The sequence below is a fragment of the Saccharomyces paradoxus genome, chromosome IV, assembly GCF_002079055.1.
Source record: "Saccharomyces paradoxus chromosome IV, complete sequence".
Lineage (NCBI taxonomy): Eukaryota > Fungi > Ascomycota > Saccharomycetes > Saccharomycetales > Saccharomycetaceae > Saccharomyces > Saccharomyces paradoxus.
Window position 1 is genome coordinate 1,376,535 of NC_047490.1, and position 18,587 is coordinate 1,395,121.

Below are 18,587 nucleotides of genomic sequence, written 5' to 3' on the forward strand. Positions count from 1 at the left end.
AGAGAAAAGAGGGATATGCTATGAGCAATAAAAGTGTAAGAAAATTAGTCAAGTGTATAGGACGATGGATGTACTTAAGGAAGTATTGTCGCTAGACCAAGCCAAATTTGACCAGCTGAAGGAAACGAGCCAAAATGAAACAGATAAAACTAATGATCCTTTTGAAAACTATTTGAAGGATTGTAAATTCAAAGCGCCTTCAAACCAAGACCAATCACCATTTGCCAAACTGAAATCATTGCAGGAAACGCATTCTAACAATGAAACGGCTATTAATAAAATTATTCCTCAATTGATTGATTATTTAACCGAATTTACTAATAGATTATCAAACTACACACAAGATTTAGACTTTATTAAAAAAAAGTCCAACGAATTACAGTCATTACTCGAATATAACTCCACTAAACTGGCACATATCTCTCCCATGGTCAATGACTTGATGATTCCTCCCGAACTCATTGATGACATCGTTAAAGGGAAGATCAATGAAAACTGGCAAGATAATATAACATTCATAGCAGATAAAGAAGAAATTTATGACAAGTATAGGTACAATAATGTTGACCATGATCACAAGGACACAGAAAACTCGGCAGTGATAGCACCCAAGGATTTTGATAAATTGTGTCAACTCTTGGATATCCTAAAAAATGTTATTCTAGAAAGATCGAAAAGACTTATTATCTCAAAAATCAAAACTTTAAGAAGTCATCATCCAGTACCATCACAGAGGATACAAACAAAATTATTAAAAGTTCAAAAAATTTTCCCCTTCATAAGGGATAATAATCTCTCATTAGCCCTTGAGTTAAGACAGGCATATTGTTATACTATGAAATGGTATTATAGAGAATATTTCTCAAGGTATATCAGGTCACTGACTATTTTACAATTTCAACAAATTGATTCCCAATTTGCATTAGGTAATGGGCTTTCGACAACATCAGTGGGTGGGTTTAGCAATTCCCCCTCCTTGTTTTTCTCAAATTACTTAACTACATCTGCTTCAAATGCTTTCTATAATAAACTCCCTGTGACAGATGAGGAAGTTGATAGATATTTTCAGATAAAGAAAAGATTAAACATTCTAACGCAAGAAGATAATACAGTAATGGTATCTCAAATTGCTGAAAATAACACAGCCAAGAACTATATTGAAATTGGATTTAAAAATTTAAACCTAGCCATTCTAGATAACTGTACGGTGGAGTACCACTTTTTAAAAGATTTTTTCGCTATGAATGGTGAAAATTTTGAGGAAATTAATGGTTTATTGGAACAAATATTTCAACCAACGTTTGATGAGGCGACAGCATACACTCAGCAGCTAATTCAATATAATTATGATATTTTTGGTGTACTCATAAGTATTCGTGTGGCTAATCAATTACAATTTGAATCCGAAAGAAGAGGAATACCGTCTATGTTTGATACTTTCTTAAATGGTCAATTAATTCAATTATGGCCTCGATTTCAGCAATTAGTAGATTTTCAATGCGAAAGCTTACGTAAAGCGGCGATAACTACAAACGTGGCAAAATATGCTGGCAGCTCAACCACATCCAATAATAGTCCTTTGACTTCACCGCATGAATTAACCGTACAGTTTGGTAAGTTTTTGTCAAGTTTCTTGACATTGGCAATAACACATAAGCAGGCCATTGACGAAAGATCTGAACCGTTATACAATTCCATCATTAGGCTCAGAAATGATTTTGAAACAGTTATGACAAAGTGCAGTAAAAAGACTAAATCACCTGAAAGATTTCTGACCACAAATTACATGTATTTATACAATAATTTACAGCAATTGCACCTGCACCTAAATATAAGCAATTCAGATGCACAAAACCACAATTTTGATTCTGCAGAAAATGTTAGCACGAAGGCTACAGATGATGACGAAAATGATTCAAGCGTGCCGCTAATAATCAGAGAAACAGAGAGTCATTTCAAAACTTTAGTTGAAGCCTTTACCAGAAGCTGATGAAAATAAGAACCGCATGCGACACGGCGCATGTAGAATATATTCTTATGTAAACTGATCTATGTGATTACGTATAATATGTAGAATATAGTCAAGCGTTTAACGATCAACCATCATATGTGTAGTCTACCTCGATTAAAATCCTTCAGGAACACCCTTTGCAGGTCTTTGATCTAGATCAAGGTAAATACCACCATTTTTGAACCCAAACCATTTGAACCTTACCTGATCAGTACTATCCTCATCTGTCGTTTCACCACGCCTGATATCTGTCCTTCCCTCTTCCCTAGAGATGGGATCTTGAATCTGCTGAATGATTTTATAAGCTTCCACATCAGAATACGGCACACCAGTTCTTGGATCAAAGTACTGACATTCCTTATTTGTAATTAAACATTTTTTTCTTATACCATTGGCTAAGAAAACACCTGTTGGAGGTTGTGTTTTGATTTTAATTTCCAAATCCTTATTTGTCTCTGTATTGATTTGATGAACGATTTTCTTATCGTATTCACCAAAAGATGGAAAATTTGCTAGAGCTGATAAATCAAGAGATATATCTACGGTAGAAGACGATACTGAAGACTGAGATGGTGACGGTAAAATGGAGTGGAAAACAGTTTTCATATCTTGTGGACGCTGAGTGGCGGATAATCCATTTGTGTAAGCCCACTGATCACCAAATAAATTTGTATTAAAATCTTTTAAATTCGGCGGCGTATTAGGAAAATCATAAAGTGTGACAAAGTTTCTGGAGGTTAATTGTTCAGGTCCTTCGTAGATAGGTGTTGGTAAAGAATCCTCCGTGGAAGATTCATTCATGTTAGCTGTGGTTTTTTTTGAAGGTGACTCTTCAGTGTCAATTATGGCCACTTGCGGATGATCTGTGAACGTAACTTGTTTTGAAGCAGTAGTAGCAGTATTGCTCTCGATCTCTCGGGGTGTATTATGAGGAAAGTTCTTGGTGTCTTCAATTTTCACACCAGGTTCAATATCTTCTTTAATATCTGTATCCTTAGAGATCAACATAGTATCTTCAGTGCCAGTAGAGTTTAACGGCGGAGGTGTTGCTGACTCATCACTTTGTGAGATCGCTTGGCCAGCAGGTGATGATTCTTTAAAAGAATTTTCTTTATTCTTTAGAGCACTTGTCAATTCATCTTTTATTTCTTTACTCTGTAAATTTTGTATTGGCTCGCTTACATTGGTGATTTTCTGCTTGGCATCTGTTATATCTTCTTGTGATTGGCCGTTGGAAGCCTCATCAACGGTATTCTGGTTGTCTGCATTTTCATTCAATGTGACATCAGGTAATGGTGTTGGCTTTAGCTCCTCTGGGTTTACAGTTTTTACCACTGCATCTGGACTCCATCCTTCTTCAACCGTATCATTAGTAGAATCTTTTCCAACTTCAAACATTTCTTGGTTGTGTACGGTGGAAGAATTTTCCTCCGCAGGATTTACACTATCGTCGTTCCTTGTTGATCCCTCTCTTTCCTCCTTTTTATCGTCTGATGTATCCTGCTGACAGAGATTTAGTTTCTTCTTTGACTTCCTAGGATATTTCTTCTTTTTCTTGTCACGTTTACTCAATTGTTCCTGCCAGTATTTACGATCATCTAATTCCATTGCTGGGGTCATTAGCCATGCAGTAGACAAAAATTGTAGTATAGTTTCATTTGGCTGGAATTTCAGTTTTTGTCTTTTCTGTAAAGCTAAACGATTCTCTTTCTTCCAAACTTCTTGTTCCTTGAACTTATCTAGTGACAAAATATTCAGCTTCTCAGTCTCCTTGGCAATTCTTAATCTCTCTTCTTGAGTCAACATATGCTGAGACTCCTTCTCTTTGTGCTTCCTTATTCTTTCTTGTATAACTTTTCTCTTTTTCTCAGCTTTAGACAATTTCTCATAAACTTTCATTGTATTTTCCATTACTGATGATCTTTTAGAAGTTCTCCTAGTGTTTAACAGTAAAGTCTCTGCATTCAATTGTTCATGGCTATGGTGTGATCTTGGTGCAGCATCCCCTTTTATCGACTTAGGTTTGGGCTTTTGCTTTTTGATTATTACGGGACCCTTCTGTAATTTCTTGTTTCTTTTTTTTCTTGAGAGTAGCTCTTGTCTTCGTATTTCCCTTTCCTCTGCATCTTCATCATTTTCGTTGCTGGAATTTTCAGATTCGCTACTGCTGAACATTAAATCATCAGCTACTTGCTCACTTGAAACCTGAGAGTGTTCTCTTGTTATGCTTTGGGTCTCATCGTCTTCTTCTTCTTCCCCTTCATCATTATCATCTTTTGCCATTACTTCAAAATCTTCATCATCCTCATCTTCCTGAAACAACAGTCCGATTTCGTCTTCATCATCATCGTCACCGTTCTTGTAAGAAGAAAGTTGTCTTTTGGTGGATTCTATATCCCTCAGTTCCTGTTCCAATAGTTTCTGTAATTTATTACCGGCATTGGACCTCCTCGATCGTGTTTGTATAATAAACTCCGTGTTGTAATCTAGACCATTATCATCACCTTCATCGCTCATCGTAACTTATCAATCCTCTTTGGTTTCACTTTCCTATGTATTCATTTATCTATATAGTACTTTCAGCTTATTGCTTTTTCTACGTGAGTTTTCTAGGAAAAAAAGAAAATCACCAAAACCTAAAGAAAGGTACGTACTTTGCTTACCATTAAAGAAAATATAAAGAAAAAGGGAGAAGAGAGGTGAAATGTATGTATGTAACTTTGTCTGCTTTTCTTTTCATTGAGCGCTCTCTAAAGCTTTATTTTTATCTTCAGTATCCAAGTTTGGCTCTTCATCAATAAAAGCCGGTGGCGCATTCGCACCTAGTAGGTAATTGGGCATATCGTTACCTAATGAGTTCTCGCTCGTCTGCAAAGTGAAATCTTCTTGTGCCAGAGCGTCCAGTTCTGCATCCAGTTCTGCATCACTAATGTCGTCAAGCTCGCCATTACTGTTATTCATTGCCAACACTTCTTGTAGCTCATCACCTTGTTCTATTAAATCCAGCATTTCATCCTGCATATCCTGTAGTTTGTCAATATTTATCTTGCCGTACTGGGCCTTCATAGCATTATTAGTTTGCTTTAATGCGTTTATGGTGATCATTGTGTTTTGCAAATTATCATTTGTTAACTGGGCTTGCGTCATGGACCAAGATTGAGAATCCAAAGAATCCTTCATATTTTCCAACTGTTTACGTTTGTTTAGAATCTTCAAAGCCTGTTTTCTTAATGACGGTTGCTTATTGTTTGATCTTTGTAAATTCTTTTGAATATTTTGCAGCTGGAAGTTCAACTGGGCGATTTGAGTGTCTAATTGGGATATCCTGTTCGATAATGACTGTTGGGCCTGATTCATGGATTGGTTCGACTCTTGTAAGAGTTGGTCATGGCTTTTCTTGTTTCCATATCCGAAAATCCTATTCATTATTGCCTTGGAGAGTTTCTAGGTGTGGTCTCAATAAACTATACCTTACTCCTTTTATATTCTTTCGTAAGACTACTTTTTTTAGATGTGCTTTTTCTCTTGTTCAAAATCCCACATTTTTGTATGGCTGAAAAAGAAGAACAGGAAAGAGAAAGGTCAACAAGCAAAAGATATATACAAAGTTACAAATATATACATATATACGTGTGTATCTGTTGTGTCTGTGTGGATAGAGAAAAATGTTCACGCGATTATTTCTTCAAATATTGGGCCAATTCTTCGATGGAAATCAAAGGAATGCCATGTTTCTTACCAAATGCTTGACAGTCTTTTAGTCTCATCATCGTTCCCTGTTCGTCGTCATTGACCAATTCACCAATAACAGCCACCGGGCTTAGTGCGCTTAGTTTACACAGATCGACACCGGCCTCAGTGTGGCCTCTTCTCTGTAAAACACCGCCATCAGCGGCTCTCAAGGGACAGATGTGCCCTGGTTTTAAAAAAGATTTTGGCGTAGAGGAAGAGTCCGCAAGGGCCTTACAAGTCAACGACCTGTCATAAGCGGAAATACCTGTGGTGGTACCCTGGGCTACATCTACTGTTATTGTGTATGCAGTTCCATGCCTGTCGTCGTCATTGGATTCGAACTTCATGCCTGTTCTTAGTAGTGGGAGGTCCAGTTTATCAGCAATGGTATTCGTCATGGGAGCACAGACGTAGCCTGAAGAGTGGCGTACGAGGAAGGCCATCTGCTCGGTACTGATATTTTCAGCAGCGCAAATAAGGTCACCTTCGTTTTCACGACCGGCATCGTCCATAACAATTACGAACTTATTCTGCTTAAAGTGTTCTACAGCTTGATCAATTGGTGTAAACATTTTGATGAGTGCTTTTTCTTCTTTTCTTTTTTTATCTTTTGGTATTTTGCTTTTGTTGGAGATATTTACCATTCACCTGACATATATACGCCAATGAAATTTTCACAATAGCACATACATTAATAATAGCCTTGGTTTTTTCCTTCAATTCTCGCTAAGAAATTACTCATCAGGCAATAACGGCGCTCACCCGCCTCGCAGCGGCGTTAGGAGATAACAGCGGCCGTGTAGAGAGACGTCTTAGAATCGAAAGCCCAATTTACAACAACGTGACGACCATCTGCACACCACACTTCGCACCGTAGAGTGTGACTATTCTTACCTTCGTTATACTCGAGCCAACGTGCACGAAGTACAGGCGCCCCTAACAACAATGGCCCCCCTATGACAGATTTCCCGGCTCGCGCATCCCACAGCCGCACCGTCCAGTCCGTCGAACATGATAACAGAAGCATTAGCCGCCGAGCGTCGTCCCGATAGAACTCCAATCCGGTCACTCTTGTAGAGTGGCTTTCCGCAGGCTGAAACCCATTGTTGTTTAATGCTAGGTACAGCGGTCCAGGCTGATCCCAGACAACCTTATAAATACAACCGTCCTCACCACCAACCCAGATATACTGCGGGTCTTCCCACGTGTACGCCACACTTGCTATCCCAACCTCGTCAAACTTCGCTAACCGCTGCAACCGCTCCGTATATGTGCAATTATCTTTTTCCAGTGATAAAAGCTGCGATAGCGGCACGGGACGAAGCTGCTGTGGCTTCCGCAAAACTGTCAAGTCCAGGCAGCTCAACTCCATAATATTGCCGTTATCGGCTGCCACAAGCACCTTCTCTTGGCCCTGTACGCTACTTGTCTCAATGACAGCCACCACTGGATGCTGGAAGTAGTGTCTTGCCACCAGATTTCGCTGTACGACATATGCTGCCGGTGTTTCTTGCCTTTTTTGTTTCAGTCGAAGCTCGTACAATATGATCTTGCCCGTGAAAGTAGTCAGTAGGATTGACACTATTTTGCTGTCCGGGTGATTGCGCCGAAGAATTGTGGCTCTCATGATCCGCGTACCGCGGAACTCTACCATGTCTACCAACAGACCGTTGCGTCCGTTGGCATTGTCGCACTTCACCACGTTCACTACAGACCATGCTGCCTCGCCACTAGCATATTGGCGGTCTACTGGCGGCAATTGTAGATACACTACAACCAAGATCCCCTTTTCTGGGTCATACTCCTGTGCGATGCGATCGCAATCGGCTTCTGATTGTACGTTTTCACCGACCATGGTCCATTTCATCAGGTTATCTCCATCTTGTTGCATCTCTGATGACGCCTGCTCGGCTGACGCAGGAACTAGCGTCTCCAGCCGCGCAAAACTAGCGTTATTTAGCGTTGCCGTTGCGTCTTCTATGAGAAAAGGCTTGGCCAGTTCTAACCTTGGTTGGGTGTTTTCATTTTTGTCATTATTACCCTCGTCGACTGCAGCAGAAGCATCAGAGGTCATGAGATTTTCCTTTTCTTCCGGTTTGTTCTCTTCAATTTGGTCCGTTTGAATGCCTTTGTCGTATGTTATCACTTCCTTACGTCGAATATGTGCAGTTTGAGGCTCTCGAATCTTCGAGCCTTCCTCCATCTCGGTCTGCACTGAAACACTTACCATGGTTGCCTTTGCGTGCACCCCTGTGGGGTGGTGGCGCATCATCTCGCTCCCTGGGAACAAGCTGGCTTGTTTTCGCCTCTCACGCAGCTCTTTCAATTGTCTTCTCTTTTCCTCCAGTTCCTTCAATCGCTCCATCTTCACGTTTCAATCCTCTTCTTTCTTGATTATCCAGGATGTAATGCTCTTTTTTCCTCTTCTCTTTGTTTACGGCAAAACACGAAAACTAGCTCATTTCTTTTTCTTCTCGCTTTGGGCTAATACAGAAAATTTCAAAAGTATTATATTGAGCCTTAAGTAAAAAAATAAAGATTGTCAGTTTTTGGAAGACGAATAGGATATTTGACTCGATAATGGACATTAACATAGACGATATCCTTGCAGAACTAGATAAGGAAACTACTGCTGTCGACCCTACCAACATCACCCAAGTTTCTTCTTCTACTACCCACAGAGATGCAAATACAATAGTGGATTCGTCATTAGACTTGAATGGCAAGACTCAAATATATGTCACTCCGCAACAGGATTTTGCCGACTTGATGAAGTCTTGGAAAAACGAGCGGTGCTCGCCAGAATTGTTGCCATATCCTCATCAGCTGATGAAAAGATTACTGAATCGAATATCCATGCAGTCTCAATTAATTGAGAACATATCAATGGGGTTCCTCGATATGCAAAGTACGTCCAATACGAATTCGCCCATGCCTAACGACTCTAAATTGCCTTTGCTTTGCATGGAAACTGAGTTAGAAAGATTGAAATTTGTTATTAGAAGTTACATACGATGTAGGCTCAGCAAAATTGACAAATTCTCACTTTATTTGCGACAATTGAATGAAGATGAAAATTCGCTGACCTCCCTCACAGACTTGCTATCCAAAGATGAAATTAAATACCATGACTCGCATTCCCTGATCTGGTTGAAACTCGTCAATGATTCCATACTAAAATACATGCCCGAAGAACTGCAGGCTATTAATGATACCGAAGGAAGCGTAAACATGATAGATGAACCAGACTGGAACAAATTTGTTTTTATACACGTCAACGGCCCACCAGATGGTAACTGGAACGAGGACCCGTTATTACAAGAAAACGAATTTGGTAAGCCCTGCTACACGGTCACGATTGCTGATTTGAAAGAAGAGGTTGAACTCACCGTCGGAAGTATTTATGTTATGAGATATGAAGTCATTAGGGATTTGTTAAGAGACGACAAAGTTGCTCTTATTTGAACTATTATGCATTACGCTTTTCCCCACGCCCACGCCTTATATATATATATATATATATATATATATATTATCAAGCACAGTTTCATTTTTTCATTTTTCGTTTGTTCGTGTTATGTTCTTCCGCATTTGTGTCGATCTTGCCAGCAATTTGGAATAATTGGATGATGACCGAGTCTGCAACGAAGTGGGACGTTTCGCATGGAGTCCGCCTTCTTCGGGAGCCTTTGAAACGCAACTGTCTGGTAGACCATTTACTAGCTTGTTAGATTCAGGTACAGGAGGAGCCTGGTTTTTTTGCTTTGTGTTTTGTTTTTTTTGAAAAATGAACCTATCGAACATTTTGTGATCCAGTTTTGGCGATGCCACCTTGGGTCTCACACTCATTTCATTATTTATCAATTTCCATATTTTCATTAAAACCGCTCTCTCTTTACAGCCTATGAAAATCGTCTTGGAACCGTCAATTTCTAGCATTTGATCATTTCTAAAGTGTATCCTCTCGACTTCACTCAGTTGTATTTCAAATTGTAGCTCAAATTCTTGTTCTTTCCGCATGCTGAGACTTCTTTTCTTGACAAACACAAGCCCTCTCCCTAAGTTCGTTATTACTAACATTTTCTTGTAAAATTTTCCTGAGTTAGTGGGAGGATCGATGTCAAAAGGGTTCTTGTAGTCTGGAGCTACATTCTCGAAATCTACAGATAAATCCTCTAAGTTCTGTACGGAAAGCGCTACCTCCTTCATCAACAAGACACGTTCATCCACATTTTGCAAAGAGCGTGACCAGAAGGTATCAGAAGAGCGACTTATGTTATCTTTCCCCCTTGATATGGTGGCAACTGAAGGAGATGAGAGAGATGCACGATCTTTTGAATTTTTCTTCTGAGTCCTTTCGCGATCTGTGTTGTTGGGAACAGATCTAACAGATGTGCTCGATTTGCTCCCCAATTTGGGCTGGCCTGTGTAATCTTTGCTGAAGGCGGCTGTCGCAGCAGTCATGCTGATTACAGAACGCTCTTGAGAGGACACTGTTGGCGCTTGTGGCGCAGTATCCGCATGACTGTTACTAGCCAACTGAAGGTTGGCCATTTTGGCAGTGGTATCAAGTTCAGCAACTTTTTGCAGCGGCTTCATCGCCTCTGCACTTATTTTATATGGTTGTATCTCTGGTGGATTGCCATCCCAAACTGAACCATCTTCGAAATTTATTTCATGGAAGAAGATGTGCGCTTTGATCTGCTTGATGCTCAATCTATCGTTCGGCTCCCTAACCAACAGTTTTTTAACTAAGTCTTTTACTATTTGGGGGAAGCCTGCGGTGAATGCATATTGAATCTTCATTACTTTTTGGAACGTCAAATATTCATTGGCAGCCTTGAAAGGCGGCTTTCCCGCAAGCATTTGATATAGTATGCAACCGATAGCCCAAATATCGCAACGGGAATCCGTATAACTATCATTCAATAGCTCGGGAGAAACATACTCTGCGGTACCAACAAACGATTTTGATTTGGCATACAAATCGAAACAAGGTTCGCCATCCGCGGTGCTCGACGGTTTCTCCGGTAAAATTTTGGCTGTACCAAAATCTGTCAACTTTACTTTCATATCTTTGTCGAGCAAAATGTTTTCGGGCTTGATATCCCTGTGAATAATGCCGATATTGTGCAAGGAGTCAACGGCATCGATGATCTGCGACGCATAATAGCGCGCACATGTCTCGTTTAGCGACCCATACTTCTTAATCAAGCCCAAGAAATCACCGTGGGGGGCATATTCTAGAAGGAAATACAAACTTGCCTCGTCCTGGAAAGTAAAGTAAAGCCTAATTATTCCCTTAGTCCCGTTCAGCTTCTGCAAAGCCAGTTTCTCCACTGTGACGTATTTGACTTTTTTTTGACGGATTAGATACTCTTTACTCAACACTTTAACTGCGTACTTCTTGCCCGAATCGCGAGCGGTAGCCAGAACAACACTAGAATATGATCCATCCCCGAGTTGCTCTCCAAACTTGAAGTCCTTTATCCCCATCTTAACGACATGCTTGGTCAGCTCCCCCGTAGTTGGATCGATAACGTCTTTGATGATTTTTGCCGCACCACGTTCTGCCCATTCTTCTCTTCTACGCCTCATAGACGGAGCAAGACCCATCTCGTGCTGCCTACCCGGGTCATCATTAGCCAGAGGGATGAAGCGATTGGTACTAGTCAATGCTTTATCCCCAAACTGACCCTGTGGTGAAGCCTGTAGTTCTGACTCATTCTGAGAATTACTGCCATCTACAAAGGGACGCGAATAATCTTGCGTTTGTGTATGTTCCGCAGATGTCGGTACCAGAGGCTTGGACAGCAGTGCGTGGTCTGCCTCTGTCAAAGACCTATTTCCCATATTAATAGTGTAGTAGTAGTATGCAAGCAAGTACACGTGCGCAAGTTATATCAGATAGTGACTGTCCAGCGGTACTCCTAGGACCTTGCTCTGTGTGGCTCTTATTGTCACTCCAGCAATATGTCAAATCCATCCATCAATAGCATTAGTTTGATTTTTCACGCTCCCTTAAACGAAAAAAGCCCTAATTAGCTTTCCATTTTTCTAGGGTTATTTAGTAAAATAAATAGGTCTTATTATGCAACCTTTAGGGTCCAAGCCCTTAACTCCGACAGTCGGGCAAGCCCGTTTTCCCAACGATTTTTCAACGGTTTTTTTTCCCTGCAGGGCATCGGTAATTTGACAATGCTCACGACCGATGCATGCAGCAATCAACGTAAAACCTTACTTAGCCGGTTACTCATGTATATACCAGACACACCACACACACATATATATATATATATACATGTTGGCACTCTTTTGTTAAGAATTCGATTACTTTGGGAAAGACACATCAGTATCATCAGTTGAAACGGTAAGGAATTCCGCAAGCGCACAATTTAACTTTACAAAGTGATTCTGGTTCCTAACTGTTCTATTGTTTTCCCTTTTCGTCATTCGTTTTGTCATTAGTCGCCTTAATTGAGTCAAGATAAAAGAAAAAAAATGAGTATCACCACTACTAGAAGAAGAAATCAAGATAGTGTCTGCTGCAAGGCAACGACAGCATCCATTAAGGTGGAAGCTGTCTCGGACAAGACAGCTTTTGGAAAGCAAAAAATGTTACACAATTTCGATGAATTGCCAGAATGGCAAAAAGACAACGATAAGATTCTCACCGGGTACGTTCGAGAGACGCTGTCATGGAAAAAGTGCCTGCACTCTCTATTTTATTGGAACAACGAGACCGTGAACATTTATACACATTTGGTACCGGCTATCATATACTTCGTGTTTGCCATTACGTTGACCAACTACTTCCTAATCCCCGTTTTCCCCTCCACCTCCTGGTCCGATTACACCGTTATCAACATTTTCTTGATGGGCGCTTTCTCATGTCTCATGTGCAGTAGTTGTTTCCACTGCATGAAACAACACTCTGAAGAGCAAAGCAACTTCTGGAGCAAGCTCGACTACTTGGGAATCATCAGTTTGATTTCCTGTTCTATGATTCCTATAATATACTTCGGTTATTTTGACCACATATCGTACTTCAGTCTGTTCACGATTGTTACCCTAGTCCTGGCTACATTTTGTACGATCTGTGTCCTGCACGACAAGTTTAATACTTCTACCTTTCGTCCATTTAGAGCTATGTTTTTCATATTATTTGGATTTAGTGGCCTGCTCCCATTGACTACGGGGTTTTTCAAGTTTGGTATCCAAGGAGTTCTTAACAGGATAAAAGTGAGCTTTGTGTTTTGGGAAGCCCTCTTTTACATTTCAGGAGCTGTTATCTACGGGTTTAGGATTCCTGAAACTTTGGCTCCAGGGAAGTTCGATTTCTTCGGTAGCTCTCATCAAATATTTCATATTATGGTGGTTCTTGGCTCCGTATGCCACTTGAAAGCCATTATCGATTCTTACAAATTAATGCATTCCCACATCCACCCTTGATGGGCCCACAACTACAAAATCAAAATAAATAACATATTATATATCTAAGGTTAGAAAATAATTAAACACAAAAAAAGTCTTTATTCCTCTTTAGAGATTCGTCACATTCTGCTTTAATTATAGATGGGATTTTGGCAGATACTTCGCTTCATTGACCTAATTAATTTTGCCTTACCAAATTAAATATTGCCGAAAAATAAAGGTTTAAATTAGTGAAGCTACTACAAAGGAAAGAAGTAAGACTAACAAACTTTTGCACATTTTTCGGTACGTCTCCACTTCACCAAAGGGAAAAAAAGAATAAAATTTATAAATCTATCACACTATGAGCACGAGATCAAAGGCTCTGAATGCATACAGGCATGGCTTGAGAGCAGCTCGAATAGCTTTCCAGAATGATACTGAAGTATTACTAGCCGCGAGAGCCAAAATGCGTTCAGGCATGTTATGTCCCCCAAATCCTAAACTAACCACAGAGGAACAGGTCCAACATTTAGAAGACGTGGCTGTTTTCCTGAGACGAAACTTGGTTCAGGGTAAAAAAGTTGATTGCGCAAATAAAAAGGAGCCTAGGTACCATTTGAACATTCACAAAGACACCGAACTGGGTGATAATGAAACGGTTGCAGACCCCACAGCAAGAGTGAAAACAAACTTAAAGGCAAGACCATTCAAGTGCTCTGATAAGAAGCAATGATAACGCTTTCATGTTGTCTTATTTATTCTTCCCTTTTTCCTGGGAAGCAATCTACATGTAAATACTTCTCCAATGCTTAGCAGCCTTGGGGTCACATATAGTCCGATTCAGCACGATATACCGTTGCATTTATTATATATATACATATGTATACGTATAGTTTGGTCTAGTTGATGTGTGCGTAGAGTGGTTATGGTTACTAGTACTTTATCCCTTTTAACGGGAAATCGCAATGAATAAATATTTGTAACGGAGTTAAATTAACAAAACTGGAGAAAGGATAAGAGGAAAAAGGCAGCGGTAACTTCTTAAATAATCCAGTTGGCCCAGCCAAGCTAAGGGAAACAGAAAGGGTAAGAAAATGCGATTATCTATGTTTAGATGTGTGAGTCGCGCTCATTACAGCACAAATGTCACAGAAGATTTCATAAATAGCATTCTGGCAAGAGCTCAAGAGGCAACAGCAAAAGCTTCTTCCAATGCTCTTAAGTTAGATAAGATGAAAGAGGGTAGAATGCATAATAAGAAGAAAAATGGGAATCAGAATAGGAATAATATGAACAATAAAGAAGGTAGGGGTAGAGAGGGAAGTCAAGGAGAAAAAAATATGAGATTGAATAATCGTACTAGTGTTTCTGCTCGTAGTAACAAACAGCAGTGGAATAGAGGTACTAAAACATCTTTTGCCAAAGATTCTACCGGAAATACAGTAGTTATGCAACCACAGTTCAAAAAGATGCAGAATGCCAAGAACAATTTAAAAGTAGATGCGGAGGTCGGAGATGATTTGCTTGATGTTTTCAATTCGTCGATGGAGCAAAAACCGGTTAATTTCAATAAGAACGTCAAATCCAAAGCAAGGTTTCAAAAAAAGAGTCATATCCTAACGGCGTCTAAAAGGAGAAAGGCTCCCCAACAGCAGCTACAAAAGGTTGTCCAGAGACCTGTTAGTTCGGAATATATACTAGAAGAGCCGACTCCTTTGTCTCTATTAGAATATACACCTCAAGTTTTTCCAACAAAGGAATCCAGATTAGTTAACTTTACCTTGGATAGCTTGAAAAAATCCAATTACCCTATTTACAGATCACCAAATTTGGGAATCCTCAAAATCCACGATTTCACCCTAAACACGCCAAATTTTGGTAAATATACGCCAGGCTCCTCATTGATATTTGCCAAGGAGCCTCAGTTGCAGAATTTACTTCTTCAAGAGAATTTTGCAGATTTTGATAGGCAAGTAACAGGAGAGTATCAACTTTTAAAACCATATGCAAGAAAAGATTTCGAAAAATTGGCAAAATCTAAAGATACTGTGAGTAAGCTCGTACAAAATAGCCAAGTTGCAAGGTTATCATTACAATCTGTTGTTATGAGTCCTGAGGACAAAAAATTGGTATACGACGTTTGTTCTGGAATGAAACCAATTTCTGAATTACAACAGTGAATCGGACATCACTATTTTCATGCTTATATACTTGTAAATATGTAGTACGTATAAAATTTCAATTCTATGCCTGAGCAGAAAAAGAATGTGTAGACCCTCCTCATTCTTGACTTTCAAAATTCCGGCTTAGTTCGTCAGAAATGGATATTTGATTTTTCAGTAAACATTTTCGTAAATTAGATTCCTCTTTTCTCTCTTGGTACTGAATAAGTACCTTTAAAAGTAGTTGAGATATTGCTTGTATAGGAAAAATAGAGGGTATGGTTTCGAGGACCTTTAATTGCATATCTAAATCATCTAAAAGTTCAAAATTTCTTTGTAGCAAATTGGTCACTAACTCAACCGAGTAGTTCAAGGAAGATATGTCCAGGTATTGTTTCATCACTGCAACCAAGTTTTGCTTACCCGTGTATTTTTCTACGCTTTTGAAATCATTAAATGACAGATATATTTTCAGCAATTCTTCGGAGGAAATCCAATTTATCAATTCATTGGGGAAGAATAACAAGCTCAATATGTATTCTTTATCGATCTTAGAAATTTCCTCAAACGTGAAATTGATAAACTCATCATCTTTTTCATTTTCTGATTTTAAATTTTCACATTTTTCATAATATTTTGAAAAACTTTCACACTTAAGATTATGCTTTAATTTGATATGGACAAAGTTTGTTATATCTGTCTTATCATACGCCAAATCATCCTTGTACTCTTTAATAAAGTCTTCAAGAATGGACCATATGTTATTTTGGTTGATTATTTCTCGCAATTTTGCCAAATAATAGTTAAAGAGGAATTTAGAATCGTTACTGTTTTGAATGCCGAGTTCCTCTATGAACGATACCTTCAAGGATATTTCTTCTGCCGGTATTTTGTCTAGAAACTCGTTTTTATTTATGCCTGCCATGCTTAGTATTTTGAGAATGTTTTTGATGACACATTCCTCAGGACTTTCGTCGTCTTGTTTAAGAGTGAGAATAAGATCATCGGCAAGTCTTTCTTTAACATATTCCTCGGGAAACTCTTTAATATTTTTTTCAATGAATGAAACCAGTGACCTGTAATCCTCGGCTTCCTTCAAAAGATTTAACGGTTCTAGATATTCCCCCTTTTCTTTATATATCTCAATTAGCAGCTCTATCCCAGGAAATTCATCACCATGTATATTAATCTCTTTGATAATTTCATCGTAACTTTCACGTTCGAACATATCTATAGTTATAGCCTCCTTTTTCTCTAATCGTAAGTTGAATAAAGTTATATCAATAGTTTTCATTATATCATCGAAATCGCTTGCTAAGAGTCCAGTTTTATTTTTTCTCTTTAGTTCTGACTTCATCATTAAAAGCATTTTTATGACATCCTCGCATTTGTTACTCAACTTCAAACTTTTTAACCTTTCGACCATATTCACTAATCCATGGAAGCACCAGATCTCGCTATAAACTTTCCAGCCGAACATATAAAATAATATTCTGATGTTAACCTTGTCAGAAAAGTCACACCACCTCTTCATTACCTCATCTTCTATGTGATCGTAATGCAACGTCATTAGAAACAATAAGAGAGACATTAAATATTTCGCTTCAATGTTCTCAAATTTAGTTAAATCCTTTTTCGCAAGCTTTTTGAGTTGATCTTCGATATTATCGATTTCAGACTCTTCGCATGATGTAAAGCGCAAGATCATAGGTGTCGGCACTAACAAATGGATCCCTAAATTATTATAAACGATCAAAGAGGTCTTTTCTTCATAAGACTCTTCAACAAAGGCACGTTCTCTTTCTATCCTGAATTTATTATCACTGTGTGTTAGAGGTTCTAGTCTCAACTTATTGAATAGTTTTTCTTTATACTCTTTAGAATTATCGGTATTAGTGAATATATTGTCAGACTTTGAAATTTTTAAACCCGATCCAGAACTAGTTATACTTTGCAACAGCTGTGATTCTTCAGTAGGTAAAGCAGAGTATATATCAATCGACTGGAAGGCAGATTCCACGATTATATAGGGAAACTCAACGATTACATTTCTTGGATAATTTTTTAGCACTATTGTTCCCTTTATTATATCTCCATGATGATTTACCACTAAGGCTATAGCCCCACTTTCGTATGATCCTCCTCCAGAACAAACTAGAAATTCGTTATCTTCATTGAAGCTGGTTATTATAGGCTCCAAGTCTTCATCAGTTTCACTTATTCGAAACAATGGAATTACCTGCGAGGACTTTAGATTTATGAGTTCGTAATTATTTAACTTTGAAACCATTAACGTTTCTTCATGCGCACAAGCTTTATCTATTAGTTTGAAATTAAAGGTTTTGGCAAGTACTAACGAATCTGCAGATATTTTGAGTAGTCTTACACCCTCCGTGTGAAATGCATATATTCTATAAGCCTTTGAGCTTCGAGAAAAATTACAGATAACGACATCATTGATACCTTTGAGTCTAGTTGTGTTGGGCCTTGGTGCAAATTCTGGAAGAATAAATAATACCAGTTCATTATTACATAATATTAGTGCACCTTCTACTTTGGGTAAAAGCAGGATTTTGTCTATCTTCGAATTTGATTCTGCATCGAGCTTTGTTTGGGACACAAGCATGTAGTTTCCACGTTCAAGTTCAAAGTAATGTAGAAGATCACCAGTAGTTGTTCCCAAGAATATGTGGTTCTCGTACGCTTCACAACATGTGTACGTTAGGTCCGATGGTACATTGTCTAATAGAGTAGATATCCTAAAAGGACCTTCACATATTTTTAGTGGCGACCCTTCTTCCTGTTTATCACTTGTGGAGGTTTTTTCATCTAAACTTTTAATATCTGTTTTTGTGACATTATCTTCTGCGCTACTAAGTTGACCAGCTTCTTGTGCTGTGATTTTGTCAGTGTCTAGGCTATCTTCGACGGATCGACTCTCTTCTGGGAAAGGCTTATCAGCTTGTACTATTTCATTTGAGCTAACATTATGCATAGTTAATTGTTCACTTTTTGTTTCGGGCAGACTATCATTTCCGGTCTTCTTTTCATCACCTTCTCTCTCGTGAGTTGAGGTTTCGATATCTACTTCGAGCTTTCCTCTATCGTCCTCTACTTCTTCTCCTTTGTCAACGTTTGTTCTCTTTTTTACCATGGTTCTATAGTACTATTGTCGCAACCAAAAAGCAAGCGGGGTTCTTTTTTGACTGTTATGATAGTTTGAGCACACTAAAGGTCGTTAATATTTCATATAAATATCCTCAGTT

The 18,587-nt window shown here is 38.9% G+C and overlaps 11 protein-coding genes across 11 annotated transcripts; 5 read left to right on the forward strand and 6 right to left on the reverse strand.

The window, feature by feature from the left end:
- Window positions 1-64: 64 nt before the first annotated feature.
- VPS52 (Vps52p) lies at window positions 65-1,990 on the forward strand (the record flags this gene model as incomplete). The annotated part of the gene is made up of 1 exon (XM_033909803.1): window positions 65-1,990. The coding sequence occupies one exon, from the start codon at window positions 65-67 to the stop codon at window positions 1,988-1,990; it is 1,926 nt and encodes a 641-aa protein (XP_033765694.1).
- A 135-nt stretch (window positions 1,991-2,125) lies between these two features.
- VPS72 (Vps72p) lies at window positions 2,126-4,528 on the reverse strand (the record flags this gene model as incomplete). The annotated part of the gene is made up of 1 exon (XM_033909804.1): window positions 2,126-4,528. The coding sequence occupies one exon, from the start codon at window positions 4,526-4,528 to the stop codon at window positions 2,126-2,128; it is 2,403 nt and encodes an 800-aa protein (XP_033765695.1).
- Window positions 4,529-4,747: 219 nt separating this feature from the next.
- Window positions 4,748-5,437, reverse strand: VPS60 (Vps60p; the record flags this gene model as incomplete). The annotated part of the gene is made up of 1 exon (XM_033909805.1): window positions 4,748-5,437. One exon carries the CDS (start codon window positions 5,435-5,437, stop codon window positions 4,748-4,750), a length of 690 nt encoding a protein of 229 aa, XP_033765696.1.
- A 251-nt stretch (window positions 5,438-5,688) lies between these two features.
- Window positions 5,689-6,315, reverse strand: RIB3 (3,4-dihydroxy-2-butanone-4-phosphate synthase RIB3; the record flags this gene model as incomplete). The annotated part of the gene is made up of 1 exon (XM_033909806.1): window positions 5,689-6,315. One exon carries the CDS (start codon window positions 6,313-6,315, stop codon window positions 5,689-5,691), a length of 627 nt encoding a protein of 208 aa, XP_033765697.1.
- Window positions 6,316-6,521: 206 nt separating this feature from the next.
- Window positions 6,522-8,108, reverse strand: PAC11 (dynein intermediate chain; the record flags this gene model as incomplete). The annotated part of the gene is made up of 1 exon (XM_033909807.1): window positions 6,522-8,108. The coding sequence occupies one exon, from the start codon at window positions 8,106-8,108 to the stop codon at window positions 6,522-6,524; it is 1,587 nt and encodes a 528-aa protein (XP_033765698.1).
- A 215-nt stretch (window positions 8,109-8,323) lies between these two features.
- SLD5 (DNA replication protein SLD5) lies at window positions 8,324-9,208 on the forward strand (the record flags this gene model as incomplete). The annotated part of the gene is made up of 1 exon (XM_033909808.1): window positions 8,324-9,208. The coding sequence occupies one exon, from the start codon at window positions 8,324-8,326 to the stop codon at window positions 9,206-9,208; it is 885 nt and encodes a 294-aa protein (XP_033765699.1).
- Window positions 9,209-9,298: 90 nt separating this feature from the next.
- PKH1 (serine/threonine protein kinase PKH1) lies at window positions 9,299-11,596 on the reverse strand (the record flags this gene model as incomplete). Its single annotated transcript, XM_033909809.1, has 1 exon — window positions 9,299-11,596. One exon carries the CDS (start codon window positions 11,594-11,596, stop codon window positions 9,299-9,301), a length of 2,298 nt encoding a protein of 765 aa, XP_033765700.1.
- A 648-nt stretch (window positions 11,597-12,244) lies between these two features.
- On the forward strand, window positions 12,245-13,195 carry IZH1 (PAQR-type receptor; the record flags this gene model as incomplete). The annotated part of the gene is made up of 1 exon (XM_033909810.1): window positions 12,245-13,195. The coding sequence occupies one exon, from the start codon at window positions 12,245-12,247 to the stop codon at window positions 13,193-13,195; it is 951 nt and encodes a 316-aa protein (XP_033765701.1).
- Window positions 13,196-13,520: 325 nt separating this feature from the next.
- MZM1 (Mzm1p) lies at window positions 13,521-13,892 on the forward strand (the record flags this gene model as incomplete). Its single annotated transcript, XM_033909811.1, has 1 exon — window positions 13,521-13,892. The coding sequence occupies one exon, from the start codon at window positions 13,521-13,523 to the stop codon at window positions 13,890-13,892; it is 372 nt and encodes a 123-aa protein (XP_033765702.1).
- Window positions 13,893-14,253: 361 nt separating this feature from the next.
- On the forward strand, window positions 14,254-15,339 carry RSM28 (mitochondrial 37S ribosomal protein mS46 RSM28; the record flags this gene model as incomplete). The annotated part of the gene is made up of 1 exon (XM_033909812.1): window positions 14,254-15,339. The coding sequence occupies one exon, from the start codon at window positions 14,254-14,256 to the stop codon at window positions 15,337-15,339; it is 1,086 nt and encodes a 361-aa protein (XP_033765703.1).
- A 100-nt stretch (window positions 15,340-15,439) lies between these two features.
- Window positions 15,440-18,475, reverse strand: VPS3 (CORVET complex subunit VPS3; the record flags this gene model as incomplete). Its single annotated transcript, XM_033909813.1, has 1 exon — window positions 15,440-18,475. The coding sequence occupies one exon, from the start codon at window positions 18,473-18,475 to the stop codon at window positions 15,440-15,442; it is 3,036 nt and encodes a 1,011-aa protein (XP_033765704.1).
- Window positions 18,476-18,587: the final 112 nt, after the last annotated feature.